Source organism: Eublepharis macularius, chromosome 13 (assembly GCF_028583425.1).
Source record: "Eublepharis macularius isolate TG4126 chromosome 13, MPM_Emac_v1.0, whole genome shotgun sequence".
Lineage (NCBI taxonomy): Eukaryota > Metazoa > Chordata > Lepidosauria > Squamata > Eublepharidae > Eublepharis > Eublepharis macularius.
The window spans coordinates 51,845,396-51,864,389 of record NC_072802.1 but is presented as its reverse complement, the minus strand read 5'-3'; the positions used below and the strand labels follow the sequence as shown (position 1 = coordinate 51,864,389).

Below are 18,994 nucleotides of genomic sequence, written 5' to 3'. Positions count from 1 at the left end.
TTTTACAACAAAGACTCTTACCATATATGGAATGAGAATGCTAGGACATTTTGGAGGTCATTCATTCATAAGGTCACCATAAGTCGGAAGTGACTGGATGGTATATAACACACACAAATAAAAATAAAATCACGGATTAAAAAAATCAGTGGGGGGACACATCATATCTATGTCTGTGCATCAAGCCTGGTACTGTCTACTACAGCTAGCAGCAACTCTTCTTCCCTTGCTCTGCATTTTGGGACCTCTGAACTGGAGATGCCAGAAACTGTATATGGAACTTTCAGGATCCAAGGTATGTGCTCTGCAACTATCAAGCATACCAACATACGAAGCCATCTTCAGTTGAGTAAAACCATTAGTCCATCTATTCATATTATAAAGTACACAGTTGGATCTGGGGTCCCCACATTGTGTCAGATGTAACACAATCACACATGAGTTGCAGGTGCTCCTCTTCTCTGCATGTGCAAGTGTTGCAAGAGTCATAGCAGGACCATGGCGCGCAACGGTTTCTCCAAGAGGTCAAATAGCACCCAAATACGGCTGTTCCAAGCTGGGGAAATTGTGCAGGAATCACACAACTTATGTGTGATTATGTTGCATCACACACAGTATGGGGACCCCAGAGCCGACCTGTGTACTATGGAATGTGTGAATCTACTATAGGCAGTGTCTGTGTCTTTCCAAGCCCTGTTACACGAGATCCTTTCATCTGGAGACACCAAGACTGAATCTGAGATTTTTCTGTACCAAGCCACCAAGCCATATAGCCATTTCCCTCTATTACTGAGCTCTGGTAGATCAATAATATAAATTATTATTGAGCTTTGGTAGATCAATAATGGAAATGAGGAGAAACGTTTGGAGCTGAATTAGAATCAGGGTTTTTTTACTGTCCTTCCCACCTGTTATGTCCTCATTACAGCCAAATCCAATCCCATTTTTATGTATTGAATTGTGACTTGAAATTCCATCCTTCTAAGAAGAAGAATGTGCCATCAAGTCATAAGCAATTAATGGCAATGCCAACCATGGGATGTTCAAGGCAAGAGATGAGCAGAGGCAGTTTTTGCCATTGCCTTCTTCCAAATAGTGACCCTTGTCTTCCTTGGTGATCTCCCATCCAAGTACTAACCAAGGCTAACCCAACTTCCAAGCTCAGACAAGCTCAGGCTAAGTGGACCTATTCAGGCTACTTCCTTCTTTCTAGCTCACATCGATAAACTTACATCACTAACACAGCAGTTCTTGATGCTCAGTTATATGATGGGGCACCGGCTCATTTACACAGCCGCACTTTTTACTCGAGGCTAGATCTATTCCAAGATATTGCAAGTAGTCGGCACAAATATCAATACAGCGTGATGATACTGAGCACCAAACTTAGCTTCCTGAGAATCTCAGGTTTATTTCAGGGGAAAATGAGAACAAGTTGCTAGCCCCTACGGCTGTGGATATATTGCATGTGGCCAGAACCTCAGAAGCTTGTAATGTAAGGTTGGGTGCACTTGGCACAGCAATAAGGAAATTAGGCTTGGCTGCCCTTTATCATTTTAACCCCTTTTCCTGACAAGCAAAAGGGAAGTGATTTGAGCAAAAAAGTGTCACACAAATTAGCTAAATACATGTACAACGTTTCCAAAATCCAGCTGCTCTTGATCCAGAACTTTAAGTGCAGTTTCTATACAGCCCTATGTCTCCAACTTACTTGCTGCGTGTGTTCAAGAAGGGATACTGCATTCACTTTGATGGGCCATAAAAATGAACAGTGTCCAATACGCTTATTTTCCAGGAAATTCATCTAGGGACATCCAATGACTGCCAGTCTATTCTACAATCCATAGATATGGCTGCATTCCATTAAAAAACTAACCCAAAACTGCACCAAAGAAATCAAATTCTACCCAGAAAAACTTAATTCTGCAATTTTTCTTAATTAAGCAAAGTTAATACCCTGACCTAGATAACCCAGGCAGATCTTGGAAGCTAAGCAAGGTTGGACTTGGTTAGTAATTGGATGAGAGACCTCCAAGAAAACCAGAGTTGCAGAGACAGGCAATGACAAACCACCTCTGTTAGTTTTTTGCCCATGAAAACCAGGGGTCACCATAAGTCAGCTATGACTTGATGGTGCTTTCTACCACCAAGCAGAGTTAATATATTAGCCCAACTGTTCTTTATTTTACAATCATTTTATTTCACTCCTGCTAGTCATGTGGAGGAAGTCTATATGTATGATTATAAATCTGATTTTGTTAGTCAAAAGTAGAGGGGCAAATTCTAAAGCCCTCCTCCTAACTACTACAAAATTCTAAAGCCCTCCTCCTAACTACTGAAAATACCATCTCGCACCTGAGGGCTAGAAACATGGTGTGTGTGTGTGTTTTAAAGAAACCAGACTGAACTCTGTAAGCAACACCACATAGTGCACTCCTGCAGAATTACAGGGCATACATACGCATTCTCATTGAAAGCAAGGTCCCTACTGCAGTGAGGTACACGCACAATACAGACTCTGTTGTTCTCTTGAACTCAAGCTCAGTGTCTCGACAAGTGATAGAGTTTTGGTTTGGGTTTTTTAAATGTAGGGATAGCACACTGTTTGTCCCTTTGAAAGAGCAACTCGCAGCATATTTTACGGCCATAAGTATTGCATCCAACAAACCTGTTTTTTCCTTATTGGTAAAAAAAAAATCAAATAAGACATAATTGCAATGGACACAGTCCTGCTGATTGTTTGAGAAGGTCACAGAGTAAGCAAGAAAGACATTTTGAATAGCATGGTAGTATTTATCTTGATGCAGAATGCTTTGAGGTACTTATTGCATATGGCTTTTCTACATTTTCAAATCTCCTCAAAGCAGGGAGCCAAATTATGTTCAGCCACCTGCAATACCCTTTAGCAAACAACACAAACTAGAGCGAAAGCTGAACTCCTGAAGTTAAAACCAGCATGGGCTGCTTATTCAGATCAGCAAGTTTACAAAGTTGGAAAGTCTGAAGGCCATATAGATGAGAGAACTTCCCATTGGCTCACAGGCAACCTCCCAAATGCAAGAATCTCTCCGTTATGCTGAAGGGAAAAAATGTCAAACAGACATGAGACAGAAAAAAGTCAAAGTATAGCAGAGAAATGAGTTCACTTTGCTGTCAACACTGTCACAGAGTAATCATAATGTGTTCGATCACATTCGCTTGCCCATTTGCTCCTGGGCACAATTCAAAGTGCTGGTTCTTACTGTTAAATGGCTTAGGGCTGGTGTACTTAGAAAAACCACCTCCTCCCACAATGTCCAGCCCACCAGTTAAGATCTGTCTTACAAGCCTCTCTGTGCCCTCACCTTCAAGCCTCTCCATGCCTTCACCATCAGAATTGAGGTGGGTGGCAGCTGGAGACAGGGTTTTTTCAACAGCGGCACCTTGCCGGTGGAATGCCCATCCAGGTTTGACCTGTCACCTACATCAGTTTCTAGTAGGTGCCAGTCCAGAGCATTTTTGTTTACCTAGGCTTTTAATTAAGGAGTTGACCTTTTAAAATCCTTTTATAGTGTGCTTTTACTCTGAAAATTGTTAAATTCATTTTAAGCTGCTTGATCATTTTTCCCCCCACTCTCTGGCTGGGTGTTTTTAATGTTGGGTTATAATTTGCAATGTGTGAGTTTTGTTATATTATTTTGTAAGCCCAGGAGATGCAGCATAAAAATTCCATAAATAAATAAAATAAGTAGGGAGCATTTGGGGTAACAACTTTCTATTGCATTATTAATCCTTGCTGTAGGTTGAACGGAAGCATAAAAAGCAGCATCATATTAACGGATTACAAAGAAAACAGAAAAATATTTAAACTTTGTTTTCATCTCCAGCCACTATCAGACTCACCCTGCTGAGCTGATCCAAGAGTCTTTGGTTCTGTTCAGATAGTTCCTGGACCGCGCGAGTCTTCTCTCGATCTGCTTCCCGAAGGTGAACCTGCTGTTTCTCCAGTTCATCCTGGAGTTGTTTCACATCGCTCTCCAGTTCTGATACCCTTCCTTCCCATTCCCCTTCTTTGTTCTCAAACCGTCGCCTAAGTTCATGTTTCTCTTGTTCCAGATGCTATATAACACAAAGAAAATAAAGTGAAAACAAAACAGCTGAAATATCACTGTCCCCTTTCCCTTTGAATAACTTAGCAAGCATATTTTGAAATACACGCACAAGATACAGATGAGAAGACCCACAAGAACTTGAGGAGGCATCTTATTTTCTCCTTCCCCACTATTTCCTCTTTCTCTTATTTGAAATCGTCAATAGACGCTCCCATTTCCTTCTCTTCTTCTCATGCACCACTCAGTTTATCTTTATCTGTTCCCCCTTTCTTCAGCTTTCCTTCACTCTGGCAGTCTCTGTCAAGGCCAACTGTGCAATGATGGCTGCTTGGCTGGGCCCAGGTGTGTGGTGGGGAACACACAAGGACTTGTAGGGTGGATCTCACTTTCCCTTATCTCTCCCTTCCCACTCTATTTCCTTCCTCCTGGCAACACCCATAGCCTCATCTTTCCCTGCTTCATTCTCTCCTTCCCATTCACCAGCCAACCATCCTTTGATCTGCCTCCTGTCTTCACCTATATTTATTATTTATTTACTTCATTTATATTTTGCCTGAACACCTTATCCACAATGAGGACTCGATGCAGTTTACATAATCCTCCTGTCATCCATGTTATCCTCAAAGCAACAACCCTGAGGTACATTAAGCTGAGAGGATGTGACTGGCCCAAGGTCACTCAGCAAGCTCGCATAGCACAGTGGGGATTCAATTCTGAGTCTCCCAGATCTCACTCTGAAACTGTAACCACTACACCATACTGGCTTTTGTGGGGTGTCTTGAACAGTAGCAAGCAGCCAGTCCTGGTCATGCAAGCTGCACACTATCAAATTGTCCAGTGGTTGCTGCTGGGCCTGGCACCAATGAGTCTTCCTTTAAAGGCCGAAACTGCCCTGGAAATGGCCCTGCACCCTCTACCTGCCTTTTACTGACAGAAACCAAGGCTTGAAGGCTGGTAATACTGTTGTGGTTGCCTAGCAGCATCCACAACACAACTAAGACAGCTTTAGTTTCTTAATGTTATAAGCACTGCTTTTATCGTGTTTTGGGGCGGGTTAACCCCCTTCCCCAATGTTGCTGTTGTTTAAACTTTTTCTGCAAACCTGGGGCTTTTCTCATGTTTGTAGAAATATCAGTCTTGTCTATTCATGGCTCCAGTCTCCAGATTTAAGTATCTACAGATTTTGCCACGTTGACAGTTAAATATATTGATGATTGATAAACTGCTCTGGTAAGAAACAAGTTCTGTCCTGTAGATAAACAGTGAAGCAATCAGAAGCATTGCTAGTTTGCTTTAAGAATAAACAATTAACAGAAAAGTGACCTCAATAAATCATGTTTTTGTATCAGTCCAATTCAGGGTTGCCAGCTCCAGGTAGGGAAATACCTGGAGATTTGAGAGGGTGGAGCTTGGGGAGGCTGGGGCTTGGGAAGGGGCTAGAGTTCGGCAGGTTATAGTAACCCTATAGAGTCCACGGTCTAGAGCAGTCATTTTCTCCAGGGGAACTGATTTCTATAAAGGTACAGAACTCTGTGATCTGCTCACCTAAAGTTGAATTATTCCCCAAAGAACTGTTCTGAATCTGGATATGCTGATAAACCATTAGTTGGCTCTTAATCTTTTCTGAAGGAAAAAGAACCATTCTGAGAATGATATGGGAGCAAAGCTTTAAAAAGGCAATAGATAGGCCTGAAATATTCCAAACCACAAGATACTTCTTGCTGTTCTGTATCATGCTCAGCTACCTGAAAGCCCCTGGCTCTTCATCAATTGCTCCACTAACTGTCCCTCATTACCCTCAATACTTGCAGCTCCTTCACTGAATGCCCTTCTGGTGCTTCTTTCTTTTCCTTCAGACCTCTCCTCAACAACCAGTTTTTCCCCTAAGAAGCCTCTGGCTAGAGTCACCAGGCCTCCTAGTTTATGTTAACCACAGAGTTTTGACAAATCTTAGAGTGTTGCCCCTGAGGTCACTTCCTTTTTCTTGTCAGAAGTGACATTACGTGCCAGCACAATATCAGAATGCCTGTCCCCGCTCCCAAATTTTCCCAGAGGTACCAGGCAGTGGTACTTCTCAGGTCTTGTTATTTTTATTTCTCCCTCCCTTTTTTTTTAACATTTTTATTCTTTTTATTAACTACATTAACTAACAATACAAAGGAAAGAAGGGAAACAAGGGAAGGAAAGAGAAAAAAAATCCAAACAACAACATATAACATCTACACTACACAGAATGCTTTCCCTTCATACTGCCATTATTAAAAACTAAAGCTTTGTATAATATTGATGGAGTGGTCGACCTTACAAAATGCAAATTACAATTCAAATTCAAATTAAGTTTTCCTCCCCCTCCTGGGTCCCGGACGCAGTTCTCTCTGAGCAATTGCAGCCGCAGTGCTCATTTCCTCCCCCCGCCCCTTAGACTTCTCGTTTTCTTCTTGCTTGGTGTCTCGCTGAAATTCCGGATTTTTATCCTCAAAATCCCTTAGTTGATCTTCTGATAATATCTTGTAAGCTTGATCTTTGTAACTAAACCAGATGCCTTCAGGAAATAACCATTTGTACTTTATTCCACGTTCCCTCAGAAGAGCTGCAAGCTTTTTATACTTAAAACGTCTTTTCCGGACTAAAAATGGGACGTCTTTCAATATCTTGACCTTGTTACCCAAAAAGTCCAGATCCGCATTGTATGAGTTGTATAGGATGATGTCTCGGATCCTTTTAGATGAAAAATCGATGATGATCTCGCGAGGCAGCTGACGCTTCGTTGCATATTTTGAAGAAGCCCTACGGACCTCCAAAATGGCGCTTTTAACCTCTTCTTTAGTTGCCTTCACGAGTGTCGCCAATAGTTCCGAGACCAAACCCCATAAATCCTCATTTTCCTCCTCTTTCACATTCTGGAGGCGCAAAATTGTTTGTGTTCGTTCCACTTGTAGCCCGATCAGCTGGTTCTCCACCAGCTTTAACTCTTTATTCGTAGCCTTCACAAGTGACGCACTTTCCTGAGCAGACTTCTCTGCCCCCCCCGCTGCTTCCTTAATGGTTTTCACTTCGCTCTCAATTAAGCCCACCCTTTGATCTGTTTCGTTCAGCTTGTCAACAAAGGGTTTTATGGCTTCAGTCACCGCCCTCCGCACCAGTTCTTCGAGCGACTCTCCCTTCCCCTGCAGGGCAGCCGTAATTGACTTGCCCAGGGCGGGACTCTGTTTTTTCGCTGCCATTTTAGGGGGGGGACCGCCAGCCAAATTCTGAGACTCAGCAAGGGGGAAGAACTAGCCTTCTTAGCTTCAGATCCCACCACTCCTTCGCGTGCGCTTGTAATAACAGAAGGGATTCGCTTACTTGCAGGCTTCCGCCTAGTTCTGCTCTTTGCCGTTTTCCATGGCCCGGCAGCACACGAGGCGCCGCGCACGTCTGCCAGCCTCCATAGGGACAAACGGGCAATTTACCCCCCGCATAGGTTTCGGGGGGCTCTTCCCGCAGCGTCCCGGACCCTGCCTCCCTCCCTGGGAGTCCTGGGGGCTAATCTTCGCAGATCAGCCGCCCGGTCAGGGTGCTCGGGCGCTTCCTCTCGGACCTGCCGAGAGGAGCGTCCGACATGGCCGGGAAAACGAAACCGAATCTCTATTTCTCCCTCCCTTTTAATTCCTTCTTTACCTGTTGCACTGTCAAGATATGGTGTGTAAGCTCCTCGGGGCAGAACCTGCCCTTTTTGCTTATATTGGTCTGTGAACACAGTCATTCTGTACACACAGTATCCTGATTTGTCAGCTTTTCCTCTGCCTATCTGATGTGTTAGAATTTGCTATAGTTGTGCTGAGGGAAACAGACTTAGTGCCTGATTAGGGATATTTGCATCTGTTTTCATTCTGAACATCTCAGGTTTTCCAGGCCTGGAAAACAGATGGCTGTACCTTGGCATGAGTCAAGCTCTAGTAACCCCTTTGGAGATGACAATTCAGAGAAAACAAATTTCTGCCTGGCTTCAGCTTACAGACATACCTGAGAGTTGATTAGGAAGGAGGTCTGCTAAATCCCAGCTTCTATGTTCTGAGACAGGAAAGAAATTGGAGGGAGGGCCATCATCACTCTAAATTTTGTCTCTGCTTTCCTGTTATGAAAAAGGCCTTCTCCCTCTTAAATTGTGTCCAAAGGAAGATGTGGGAAGGGCTGGTAAACAAGAATCTTGGGACGCTGTTCATTAGCCTATTTACCTCAGAGTTGTTAAAATCCAGCCCCCTGAGATTTGCTAACTGCCTGGAGAAAAACATGCCCTGTCCCTTTAATAGAGGCTTAATAGGATATTATATCGCAGGAAATGTTCTTTATCTGCATGCCATGATATACATTTCCACACATTAAGTCTCTATTAAAAGGACAAGGTATATTCACCCAGGCCTGTTGGCAACCCAAATTACTCCCAGTTCCTTCCCTATGAGGGGAAGAAGAGGGTTTACCTCAGGAATTAGCTTGTCATGGGCTGCTTCCACACACGTTGGATAATCCACTTTCAATGCTCTTTAGTGAACATTTGAAACTGATTTTCCATGTGTGGAACAAAAAATCCACTTCTAAAGGATTACGAAAGTGCATTATTCAACGTGTGTGGAAATGGCCAGTAACTCCTTTAGGAAAGGGGTGTCAAAATGACTTCACATTCCCATGCTTAAAATTAACACAACATGCTAGGACTGATATGTAGGATAGTTTCATTCTCTGCTCCCTCCCCTAACAGGCCCCAAGCCTGGGGGCAGGGGTACATTTTAGCAGAGTTTAGGGTTTTTATGGGATGTAATATTATACATTTGTTCCAGGTCCAGAATAATTATGCTTGACCTCTGCTTCTGTTAAGAGGTGGGAAGCAACTTCCACTTTATTTCACAGGCACTCAAGCATTTTTTGTATACTTGTATGTTAAATATCAAAGGAAATCAAGAATTTTCTCTCCCTCCTGCAAGTAATTGGCTTTTAACTAAAGTGGCTTTTAAATTTAGATCACCATCCAGGGGTCTTCCCATTTTCCTGCTTCTTTCAAATTGACAGTGAGATACACGTTCTTATTTCATTTCACTAACTTTACAGAGGATAAAACAAAAGTAAATGGAGATATTTCAGTCCTGGATTTCTTTTCTAAAATGGAATCTTTAGAAAGCACAAGGAGATGGCTAAGAGTATGCTTAAAAGAGTAGAAAGCCTTTACTTGTTGTTTGTATGTTACAAGTTAATAATAAAATAATTTTAAAAAAGAAAGAAAGAAAGCCTTCACTTTACATTATAGCCAAGGCAGATTTTATGGCAAAAGTAATGAAAAAGTGAACTTAGTAAAATCTTTAAAGTGACATTTCTCCCTCCAGGATAGGAAATGAAAAGCCTTTTTTTCCTGCAATAGATCTACAAGCTTTAAATTTATTAAGATATAATTCCTTGTGGGACGATGGACTCTTAAATAACCGAGGGCAGTAAATTAATATCCACAAACTGGAATGCCATATTTCATTAGGAGGAGGGACCAAGGCAGCAAGATTTCAAGGCCTGCTTTGGATATAAACTGCTCAAATATTTTACACACAATTTTGTTATATATACTTTTGTTCTTTTAGCATGCATAACTCATTGAGAGGCCCATTTCAGTTTGTTTACTTCATACAAATAAGACTGTCACACTATCAACTAAAAGCTCGCAATGCTGTTTTCCCTTTTTTAAAAAGGCCACCTGAACATTAATTCACATTATTACCCTATTAAGAGCCTCAGATGGAACAGCTGGCTGTTAAACAGCATTCATGGCTTCTTTAAAACATAATAGGACTCAAAAAGCCTCCTGCAGTTACTTCAGCAACTTCAAGTGGAACAACAATAGTTAATTCTGTAGCTTGAACCAGTGACTTTGTCCAGGAATATAAGTGCTCCTAAGGAATAATCATGTGTAATCTAAAATACAGGAGGGATGGAGAAACAATAGACCACCTGCCTTCTTTAAATGACATTCCAGATAGAAAGCATAGGCACCTCCACTAAAAATAGCTGTACTGTATGAGTGTCTGGCATACATTTTCAAAGTAAAACTTTCACCGGTATCAGACACTCTACATTTAAGCTTCCAATACCAGGGGAGAACAGCAACAAGAAATGTCTTACTATCTGCAAAATAGAATTGTTCTACATCACTGCCTGTCCTGGCCCCTTTATTTACAATTACTTTTAAAAAAAATCAGTAAGTATCCCAGCTTTGCAAGGCTCCTTAGAATGTTTTGCCAGGAGAAATTTTATTGAGATCTCTCACCAATGCTCTTATAATTAGTATGAGCTCATCTCTAAAGCACAGACAGAAATTAGTCCATACGTTTCAACATCACCCTTAATTTACATTTCTCCCATATTCCTTTTTAGCTATACAGGGCATGTTGTCATAATGAAGAGATGGAACATATGTACTAGGCTGGGGGTAGCTGGGTTTCAGGATTTGGCCTGAAGTTTCAAATGTTAGCTTTCTCCTGAAATAGTTCCCTAGGCAAAAAAATACCATCTCCAGGTAGGGCCCAGGATCAACGGGACTAGCCATTTTCTTTTTAGTTTGAAAGCTTTTGGCTCTGCTGTAGGCCACCCCTAAAACACCAGGAACAGCCATGCCCTTCCCCCTGACCCACCACTATTTCCACCTGAACAGGCAGGCACTGCTCTCTGAGACTTAAGGTAGAGCTACTCATTAAATGTAGTCAGGGCTTTTTTTCTGGGAAAAGAGGTGGTGGAACTCAGTGGGTTGCCCTAGGAGAAAATGGTCATATGGCTGGTGGCCCCGCCCCCTAATCTCCAGACAGAGGGGAGTTTAGATTGCCCTCCCCAATCTCAACTCCCTTCTGTCTGGAAATCAGGGGGCGGGGCTATCAGCCATATGACCATTTTCAAGAGGTTCCGGAACCCCATTCCCCTACGTTCCAGCTGAAAAAAAGCCCTGAATGTAGTCCTGCAATAATTTTGCCAATCTTTTAAAAAAGAAACAGAATACAACAACTGGAGTTGTGAATTGTGATTTGAGAAGGAAGAGTGGTGGAAAAGACAAACTCCTGAATCTTTGGGTCAGACCCTGAGAGCCAACAACCCCAATCTTTCCTTGGGCTGTTTGCTCACTGAAACTTTTTAGCATACCCTCCTCCATCCCCACTTTATTTTACCCTCTACTGGAAAAAGTTTAATATACCTGTAAGGTGTCCCAAGAGTTAAATATCAGGGAAAAGCAGGCCTCGCAGAGGGCATAAAATCAAAAGGTAATTTTAGCATAATTGCAAAGGTATAACCTGATGAAGACTTTGAACTGAAGCATGAACCAAACTAAACTGCCAAGTTAAACTGCTCTTGCAAAGAAGCTGGATTCCAGCACTTCCTAGTGTGGTAAGCCAGGAGGGCCAATCAATCACACCCAACAGGGTCAGCAGAGTGTAGCTTGGGGAGTGGCAGTTTTCAATGGGGAAATGACCTGTGGGGAAAAGGTTACAAAATTCCCTTCCCAATTCTGGGGACCTGAATCATCTTTAAATTCTTTAAAAGTCTTCCCCTTTAAATTAGAACCTCGTTGGCTGCATTCTGTAAAGGAAAAACAATCAGTAAAATCATCTTAGAAGACCTGAAATTCTCAAGCAGGGCAGTAATACTACAAAACATTCAACAGAGTGCACTTGAGCTAGGGTTGCCAGCTCCAAGTTGGGAAATTCCTGGAGATCTAGGGGGTGAAACCTGGAGAAAGTGGGGTTTGGGGAGGGAAAGGACCTTGGCATGGCATAATTCCATAGAGTCCACCCCCTAAAGTAGCCATTTTCTCCAGGTGAGCTGATCTCTGTGACCTGGAGACCAGTTGTAATTCCGGGAGATCTCCTGCCACTACCTAGAGGCTGGCAACCCTATCTTGAGCCTATGTTTTAGCTTCAGGAAGCCAGTTGCCAGGTAAGAGAAAAAACATGGTGTGACTAACCAGAGACTCCCAGAAGCCTTTCCAGTAGGGTTGCCAAGTCCAGGTTGGGAAATTCCTGGATATTTGGGAGGTGCAGCCTGGAGAGAGCAAGGTTTGGGAAGGAGAGGGGCCTCAGAATGGTATAATGTCATAGAGTCCACCCTCCAAAGCAGCCATTTTCTCCAGGGGAACTTATCTCTGTCACCTGGAGATCATTTGTAATTCCAGGAGATCTCCAGCCACCACCTGGAGGCTGGCAACCCTACTTTCCAGCGAGTTCCTAGGAACGTCTGTAGATGCCATCCAGCAGTTGCTGAAGTGCCTCCCACCCACTGAAAACCTACCAAATGGTTCAAGAAGGAATAAAATATGGTGACATGAAAAAGGCACAGGCATGAAAGAGAAAGGCAATGCCTCACCATCCTCTGTAAACAAAAAGGCCCTTTATAAAAGGGAAATCCTAGGTATGCATAACTGAAACAAAGTTTAAATACATGTAATTTCACTTGTTTATAAACATCCCTTGCTACCCATTCTCACCTTACATCAGCCACATACATCTTTCTACAACACCGGGTCAGAGCTAGACTGTAAGCACTGCAGGATGAGGACCTGTCTTTTGTATTCTGCCATTTTTGTACACTTGTTGAGATGATGGTTATGAGGTCCCCAGTCCCCTGGAACTCATGGGTCATGGTCATTGATGCCATGGGTTGTCACAAGGAACAGTGATACCAATGGCAGTAGAACAGTGGGATTTGAGTTCAGTGGCACCTTAGAGACCAACAAGATTTTCAGAGTATAATTTGGAAAAGACCAGAAATATTAATGGAGTAACAGCAGCAAGAACTCTATTAGCATCCTACTGGAAAAGAGCAATGATACCCCGCGAAGAAGAATTGATAGCGAAGATAATGGAAAATGCAGAAATAGACAAATTAACCTCACTAATGAAAGGACAATTAGAAGAAGATTTTGCGGCTCCATGGACACCATTTTATGACTGGATAAAAAACAAATATAGCGACTTGAATGCAGTAACTATATGAAGACAGTATTGTAATGTATTACTAATAATCACAGTAAATGTTTGTTATGATGAAAAGATATAGATAAGTAGAATTCTAACGCAAGCAGACTCTATGATATATATTGGATATTCCCATCCTATTTCACCCCCTGTCCCCCCTACTCCTATATGAGAAAACCAATAAATATAAGCTTTCAAGAGTCAGAGCTCCCATCAACAGACCCTGAGCCATTAGTAATGAATTATTGCCCCCTGTCCAGTTCATATGTGCAGTAGTTGCCACCAGCTGATATGCACAGAAGTTTAAACCAAGTCATGAAGTATATGGATAGCTGGCTGTCCTCAATGAATGAGCCTCAAAACTCAAGGAAAAAGCAGGAGACTTGGCATCTCTAATTAAGATATGTATAAAAATGAATGAATTGGCATTACTACAAAAGGATTTGCATCCAATGGCACCTTAAGGACCAACAAAATTCTCAGGGCATAAGCTTTCAAGAGTCAGAGCACCCTTCTTCAGAAAGGAGCTCTTACTCTCCAAAACTCATACCCTGAAAATCTTGTTTGGTCTCTAAGGTGCTGCTGGACTAAAATCCTGCTGTTCTACTGCAGACCAACATGGCTATGCACCTAAAACTATTTGCATTGCTAGTAACGTTAACCTTGCATTTCACCTGCAAGAACCAACAGAAAGGAAGGTACAAGGATAGAGATTTGTTTTTAATAAAACACACACACATTATTTAAATACAGCTTTGAGTGTTCCGCATATTTTTTCCTCAATAATCCATACCCTGCAAAATATGACAGTTTTGTTATCCCCATATTGCAGATGAGTCAAGGTTGAGAGATACTGGCTTGACTAAGATTCATAGCAGAGGTGAGATTTGAACCAGGGATTTCCTCAGCTTGGTCCCTTAGCTAGAGTGTTACAATATCATTTTTAAAGGGCAGTGACAGGAAACAGGGAAGTCAATGACCACATATTATCACCTAAAAACGTTAATGAGGAGCTGCAGATCATTACAGTCTACAATTTTCTGAACTCTCATGCAGATTACAAAAACTTTAATGACCGTAAAATTAACAGAGAAGACAACCTCAATTGCCACTATGCAAAGGTCTATGCTAAATTTATAGCAAGCAGGTCAGAGTGGAAGCAATTTATAGAATGCACTGTCACTCTTGAACACACAGAGGTTTTATCCTGATCCCTACAGCACTCAGACTGGAGGTCAGGGAAAGCCTGTCTAGGGGATTTACTGCAGTCATTTCCAGTCAGGGAAGAATTAAGGTCATTTTCTATAGAAAGAGGGGAAATCATACATCACGCTAGGACTAATAGATGGAATTTGCAAGAATAAAAGGATATTCTGAACTTCCATTACAGGAAATATAGGCTGGAAACAGTCAGTTGTTTATTTTCCTCCAACAGCTTAAGGGAGTTTGAAAGAGGGTTATTGCCTACAGTATGTATCCCGCCTTCTTTAATTTCTAGAACAGATTTTGCAAGTTCTTGCAGAGGTTCAGCCATATAGGTTCAATAGAACATAAAAACAAGAATACCTCATTTAAAAATATTATATTATGTTTTTACAATAAATAGTATGGTTTATCTGAAAAATACCCCTGAATGTTACTGCCAAATGTAATGTTTCAAAAACCTGTTTGACTAACTGGCAAGACTGGAGCAAAGTAAACATGCATGCACGTCGTAGGAAAGGATGCTTCTCTCAAACCATTTTCTACTCTTTGATAAACTATAGACCATCAGTAGATATCATAAGAGAGCCAAACACCACCTGGTGCTGGAGTTCTACAGTCTGAATTCCAGACATGTTATTTGGTCCTAAGCAGGGCTTTTTTTCTGGGAAAAGAGGTGGTGGAACTCAGTGGGTCGCCCTCAGAGAAAACGGTCACATAGCTAGTGGCCCCGCCCCCTGATCTCCAGACAGAGGGGAGTTTAAATCACCCTCCGTGCAGCTGGAGTGGCGTGGAGGACAATCTAAACTCCCCTCTGTCTGGAGATCAGGGGGCGGGGCCACCAGCCATGTGACCATTTTCAAGAGGTTCCGGAACTCCGTTCCACTGCGCTCCTGCTGAAAAAAAGCCCTGGTTCTAAGTAGCAGCTAAGGGAGACCATAATATGGATCAAGGTTGCAGAGCTGAGGTGGGGAAAGAGTGATTCTTCCCTTCTCTCATGCCATTTCCCTGACTGAAACTGTCTCTCACCCCAGATGCTTGAACATACGACAGGAGAAAAAAAGACAGGCACAATGGGAGGAAAAAGACAGGACCATATTATCTGTCTTTCCCCGCTAATATACATTTGGGAGAAATAGCACAGGGGGTGATGAAGAGTTAATTCCCCTATCCTCAGTGTCACGGTCTTAATCCATATTGGAAATATCACTGTGGGCTTTTTAAGGCTAAATCGTTCATGGATTTTAGCCATGGAACTCAAAGCCTACCTTTTCCATGAAGCTGTTTCCTTAATTCCATAGTTTTCATCCCAACCAAAACATTAACTGCAGTCTGCAACTGCTTGTATTCAGCTTCCATTTCCCTTCCCGCTGCCCAAATTCAGATTGTAAACTTCTTGGGGCAGGGACCTCTGTGTATATTACTTTCTAAGGCACTGTGTACGTTGATAGTATTATGTTATCACATTTTATTCCGAACTTTCTCCAAAAAGCTCAGGGCAGCCCATGCAGTTTCTCTCTCCTCCATTTTGCCCCCCACAATGGCCCTATAAGAGAGAAAGTGACTGATGCAAGGTCACCCTGACAGTACCATATAAACAGTTGCTTCAGCACAGGAAGCTCACAACAGAGATTTAATAAGCAACTTTAGGCCACTTGTTCCAGCATCCCTAAATATAATGTCATAAACTTTTTTGTGCATACAGTGTTGCTTACTAATCCCAGGAGCAACTAGGTCAATAAGAGGAATCCAATTCATAGAGAATCTTAGCAAGTTTAAGATTCTAAATGAAGATGCTGTGGGGATTTTTTTTTAGGATTCCAAGAAGGGAATGCTGAATTGACGAGTTTACTCTGTTACTCTTCAATGCAGTCAACGTAAATGAGATGTCCATGCAATACTACCATTCACAATGCACTAACTGGAAGATGTGCAGGTTCTTAGTTCTGACTCTTAGTTCAATCCAGATGTCTACAGAGCTGGGAAGGGAAGGACCAGGAATATTGCATTATACATACCCTACTGAGATCCTGGGACTCTCACTTAGGAATGGAGGCTTCAATATACTATGGAACAAGGTAAGGCCTTTGGCGAGAGTGTCGTCTTCGGACCAGAGTTCAAATCCCAGCACCAAGAGATAGACTTGTGAGGGACTGTGAGCCTATCACTTTTCAAGGTGCTGATATTAGTCTTTAAAGCCCTGTACAGCTTGGGGCTAGCATACCTCAAGTTCTGCTGTCTCCCATATGGACCTACATGTCTATTCCTGCAATCTTTGGAGGCCCTGATTCAGGGCACTCTGCCATCTGAGGCTAGATGGGTGGCAACCCAAATAAGGGCCTGCTTGGTCATGGTGTCCAAACTGTGGAACTCCCTCCTCAACAGAATTCGTCTGTCTCCCTCTGTCGTCATCTTCTGCCAGCGGATGAGAACTTTTCTCTTTCGTTTGACATACCCCAGTAAACAGTTATTGGTTCTCCTCCCTGGCTGTGTTTGGTTTTTATATCAATGTATATACATTATATGTATATACATATATACATTTTTATGTTAGTTTAGATGTTTTTAATGCCTTGATGTTCACTGCCTTGAGGACCTCTTTGGGTGGAAAGGCAGCACATAAATGTTTTAAATAAATAAACAAATAATCTCTTACAGTCATCCTCCCATTTATAACATGTGTGAATGGGGAAGGGGGAGATAAGTTCACTGCCTACTTTTAACTGGGTAAGTGTCACATATCAATGGGATTCCAGCACCGTAGACAAGTGACAATTTGAATGTAGTCATTTCCAGAGTTACTAAACACTGGAAAAAAACAGGTCCACATACTACAGAGATAGGCCAATTGGTTCCCTCTATCCCTATTGCATTCCTGATCCACAAATGGAAGCTTTCATCTGAGAGCCAGAAGCTCTGGACTGCGCATTACTTAACTCTATCTCTGTGGTTAATACCTTGATACAGCATCAGATGGTGAACCAAAAAGACCCGGCTTTATCTATTTCTCTTTACTCTTCCATACCCAACCTGCACTATTCATGTACCAGATTCTGATCTCTCCCCGCCTCCAATCTTGCCCCCTTTTTCTGTGGAACCCACTGGGAGTGGTGCGTACAACTCCTGTGTTTTATACAGTACCTAGAACAAGCATAATGATGAGAACAGCAAGTAGGTAGGGGACGTCTGGCAAGCAAAGGCCAGGCGTCCCCTTCACTTCTCCCTCAGGATCTAGAAGCACACCCAGCCCCACGCTTTTAGGCACCCAGGCCACGTTTTCTTGTGGCAAATCTAAATTACTCGGAAGTTGAGCCCTTCCCCTGCCCTTTTGCCCTGGTTCTGTGAGGTTCACCAGGCCGTGAGTCCCACAATCTGTTTCCTGACCCAAAGGTCAGCCCAACAAACAAGGTCCAGAATGCAGCAATTCTGAGCACATGCACTGGGCTGTGCCCTCTGCAGAATTTTTGAAATGGGAAAACCCAGGGCTCAACTCCACCTGGAAGTCATCATAAACCTCTGACGTTGTAGCCCTAAGCTGACCCATAAAACGTCTGGCAATCTCAGGCACAGGGACAGAGCAAAAGGAAGGATGCAGAGGTGACCACAAGCCTTCTGCACATGCCCAGAGTCACTGGCATGATGTAGGCCCCGCACAAACCCTTGCTGGCGCATTTGCCGGCATCAGAAGGGAGGGCTTGTGGGCCCAAGCAGCCCTGAGTCACACACAGGCCACTCTTCTTCCGGCTCCGGCCCAGCGGATGCCGCTTTGGCGTCCCCCTCCCCGGGCGCTCACCTCCAGCTTGTCGGTCAGCTCCTTGTGCATCCTCTCGTACTGGCGACTCATGTCCTGGTTGCGCTCCAGCAGCGCTTTCCCGAGCCGAGCGGCGAGCACCAGGTCCTTCTCCTTCTGCCTCATCAAGGAGAGCAACTCCGGCTCGGGCGCCGCCGGGCCCTGCGGCTCGGGCTCCGCCGCCGCCTCCCCAGCAGCGGCCAGCAGCGCCAGCTCCTCCTCCAGCGCCAGCTCCAGGTCTCCCGAGCCGCCCACCGGGGCCGGGGAGGAAGCGGCGGGGGCTGCCGGCGGAGCCGGGCGCCGGTTGTCCTTGGCTGCTGCCGTCGGGGCCGCGCCGGGCAGCTCCATGCGGCAGGCGCTGTCCAGCTCCGGCGGTGCTGAACCGGGGCCTGCCAGGCCCAGGCAGAAGGCGGACATGGCCGGGCCCCGGGCCACTCCAGGCTACAAGCCGGCGGAGCAGGGAGCCCGGAGCCCGCAGCGGGCAGCCGCGCGTCTCCTCTTCCTCCGGAGCCGAAGCGCGCCGAGCCGAGGCGCCCCGGGAGTGCGTGCGGGGGCCGCCGCCTACTCTGTCTAGCCGCCCCGCTGCTGCCGCCGCCGGAGCCGGAGCCGGGCGCCCTCAAGGCGAGCGGGACGCTCCTCGGCTGGGGAGGGTGAAGCTGCGGCGGTCGGTGTCGCGGCTGCCGCCGGCCCCGCTTTGCAGCGCTGCGCCCCGAGCCCCATCTCCGCCGAGGCGCTTGCAAAACATCGCGCGGCCGCGGGAAGCTCGCCCAAGCCGCTGCCGGCTGCAAACAGCAGCCCCGCCGGCCCGGCCCCGCCCAGAGCCTCTGACGGCAGCGAACACCTGTTTGGCCGCCTGCGCTGATTCGCTCAGCCCGGTAGCTCCACGGCCCGGCCTACAGGTGCTGCCCCCGTTAACCCCCTCCGCGCCCGGG

General features: G+C 44.4%; 1 protein-coding gene across 1 annotated transcript in view; it reads right to left on the bottom strand.

The window, feature by feature from the left end:
• Positions 1-18,479, bottom strand: part of BICDL1 (BICD family like cargo adaptor 1) — a 70,835-nt gene extending 52,356 nt beyond the window's left edge. Inside the window, exons 1-2 of the mRNA XM_054996912.1 lie at positions 18,066-18,479; positions 3,883-4,098 (exon numbers count right to left, since the gene is read on the bottom strand). Coding sequence (XP_054852887.1) covers positions 3,883-4,098; positions 18,066-18,479 — 630 coding nt within the window. The remainder of the gene's footprint in view (positions 1-3,882; positions 4,099-18,065) is intronic.
• Positions 18,480-18,994: the final 515 nt, after the last annotated feature.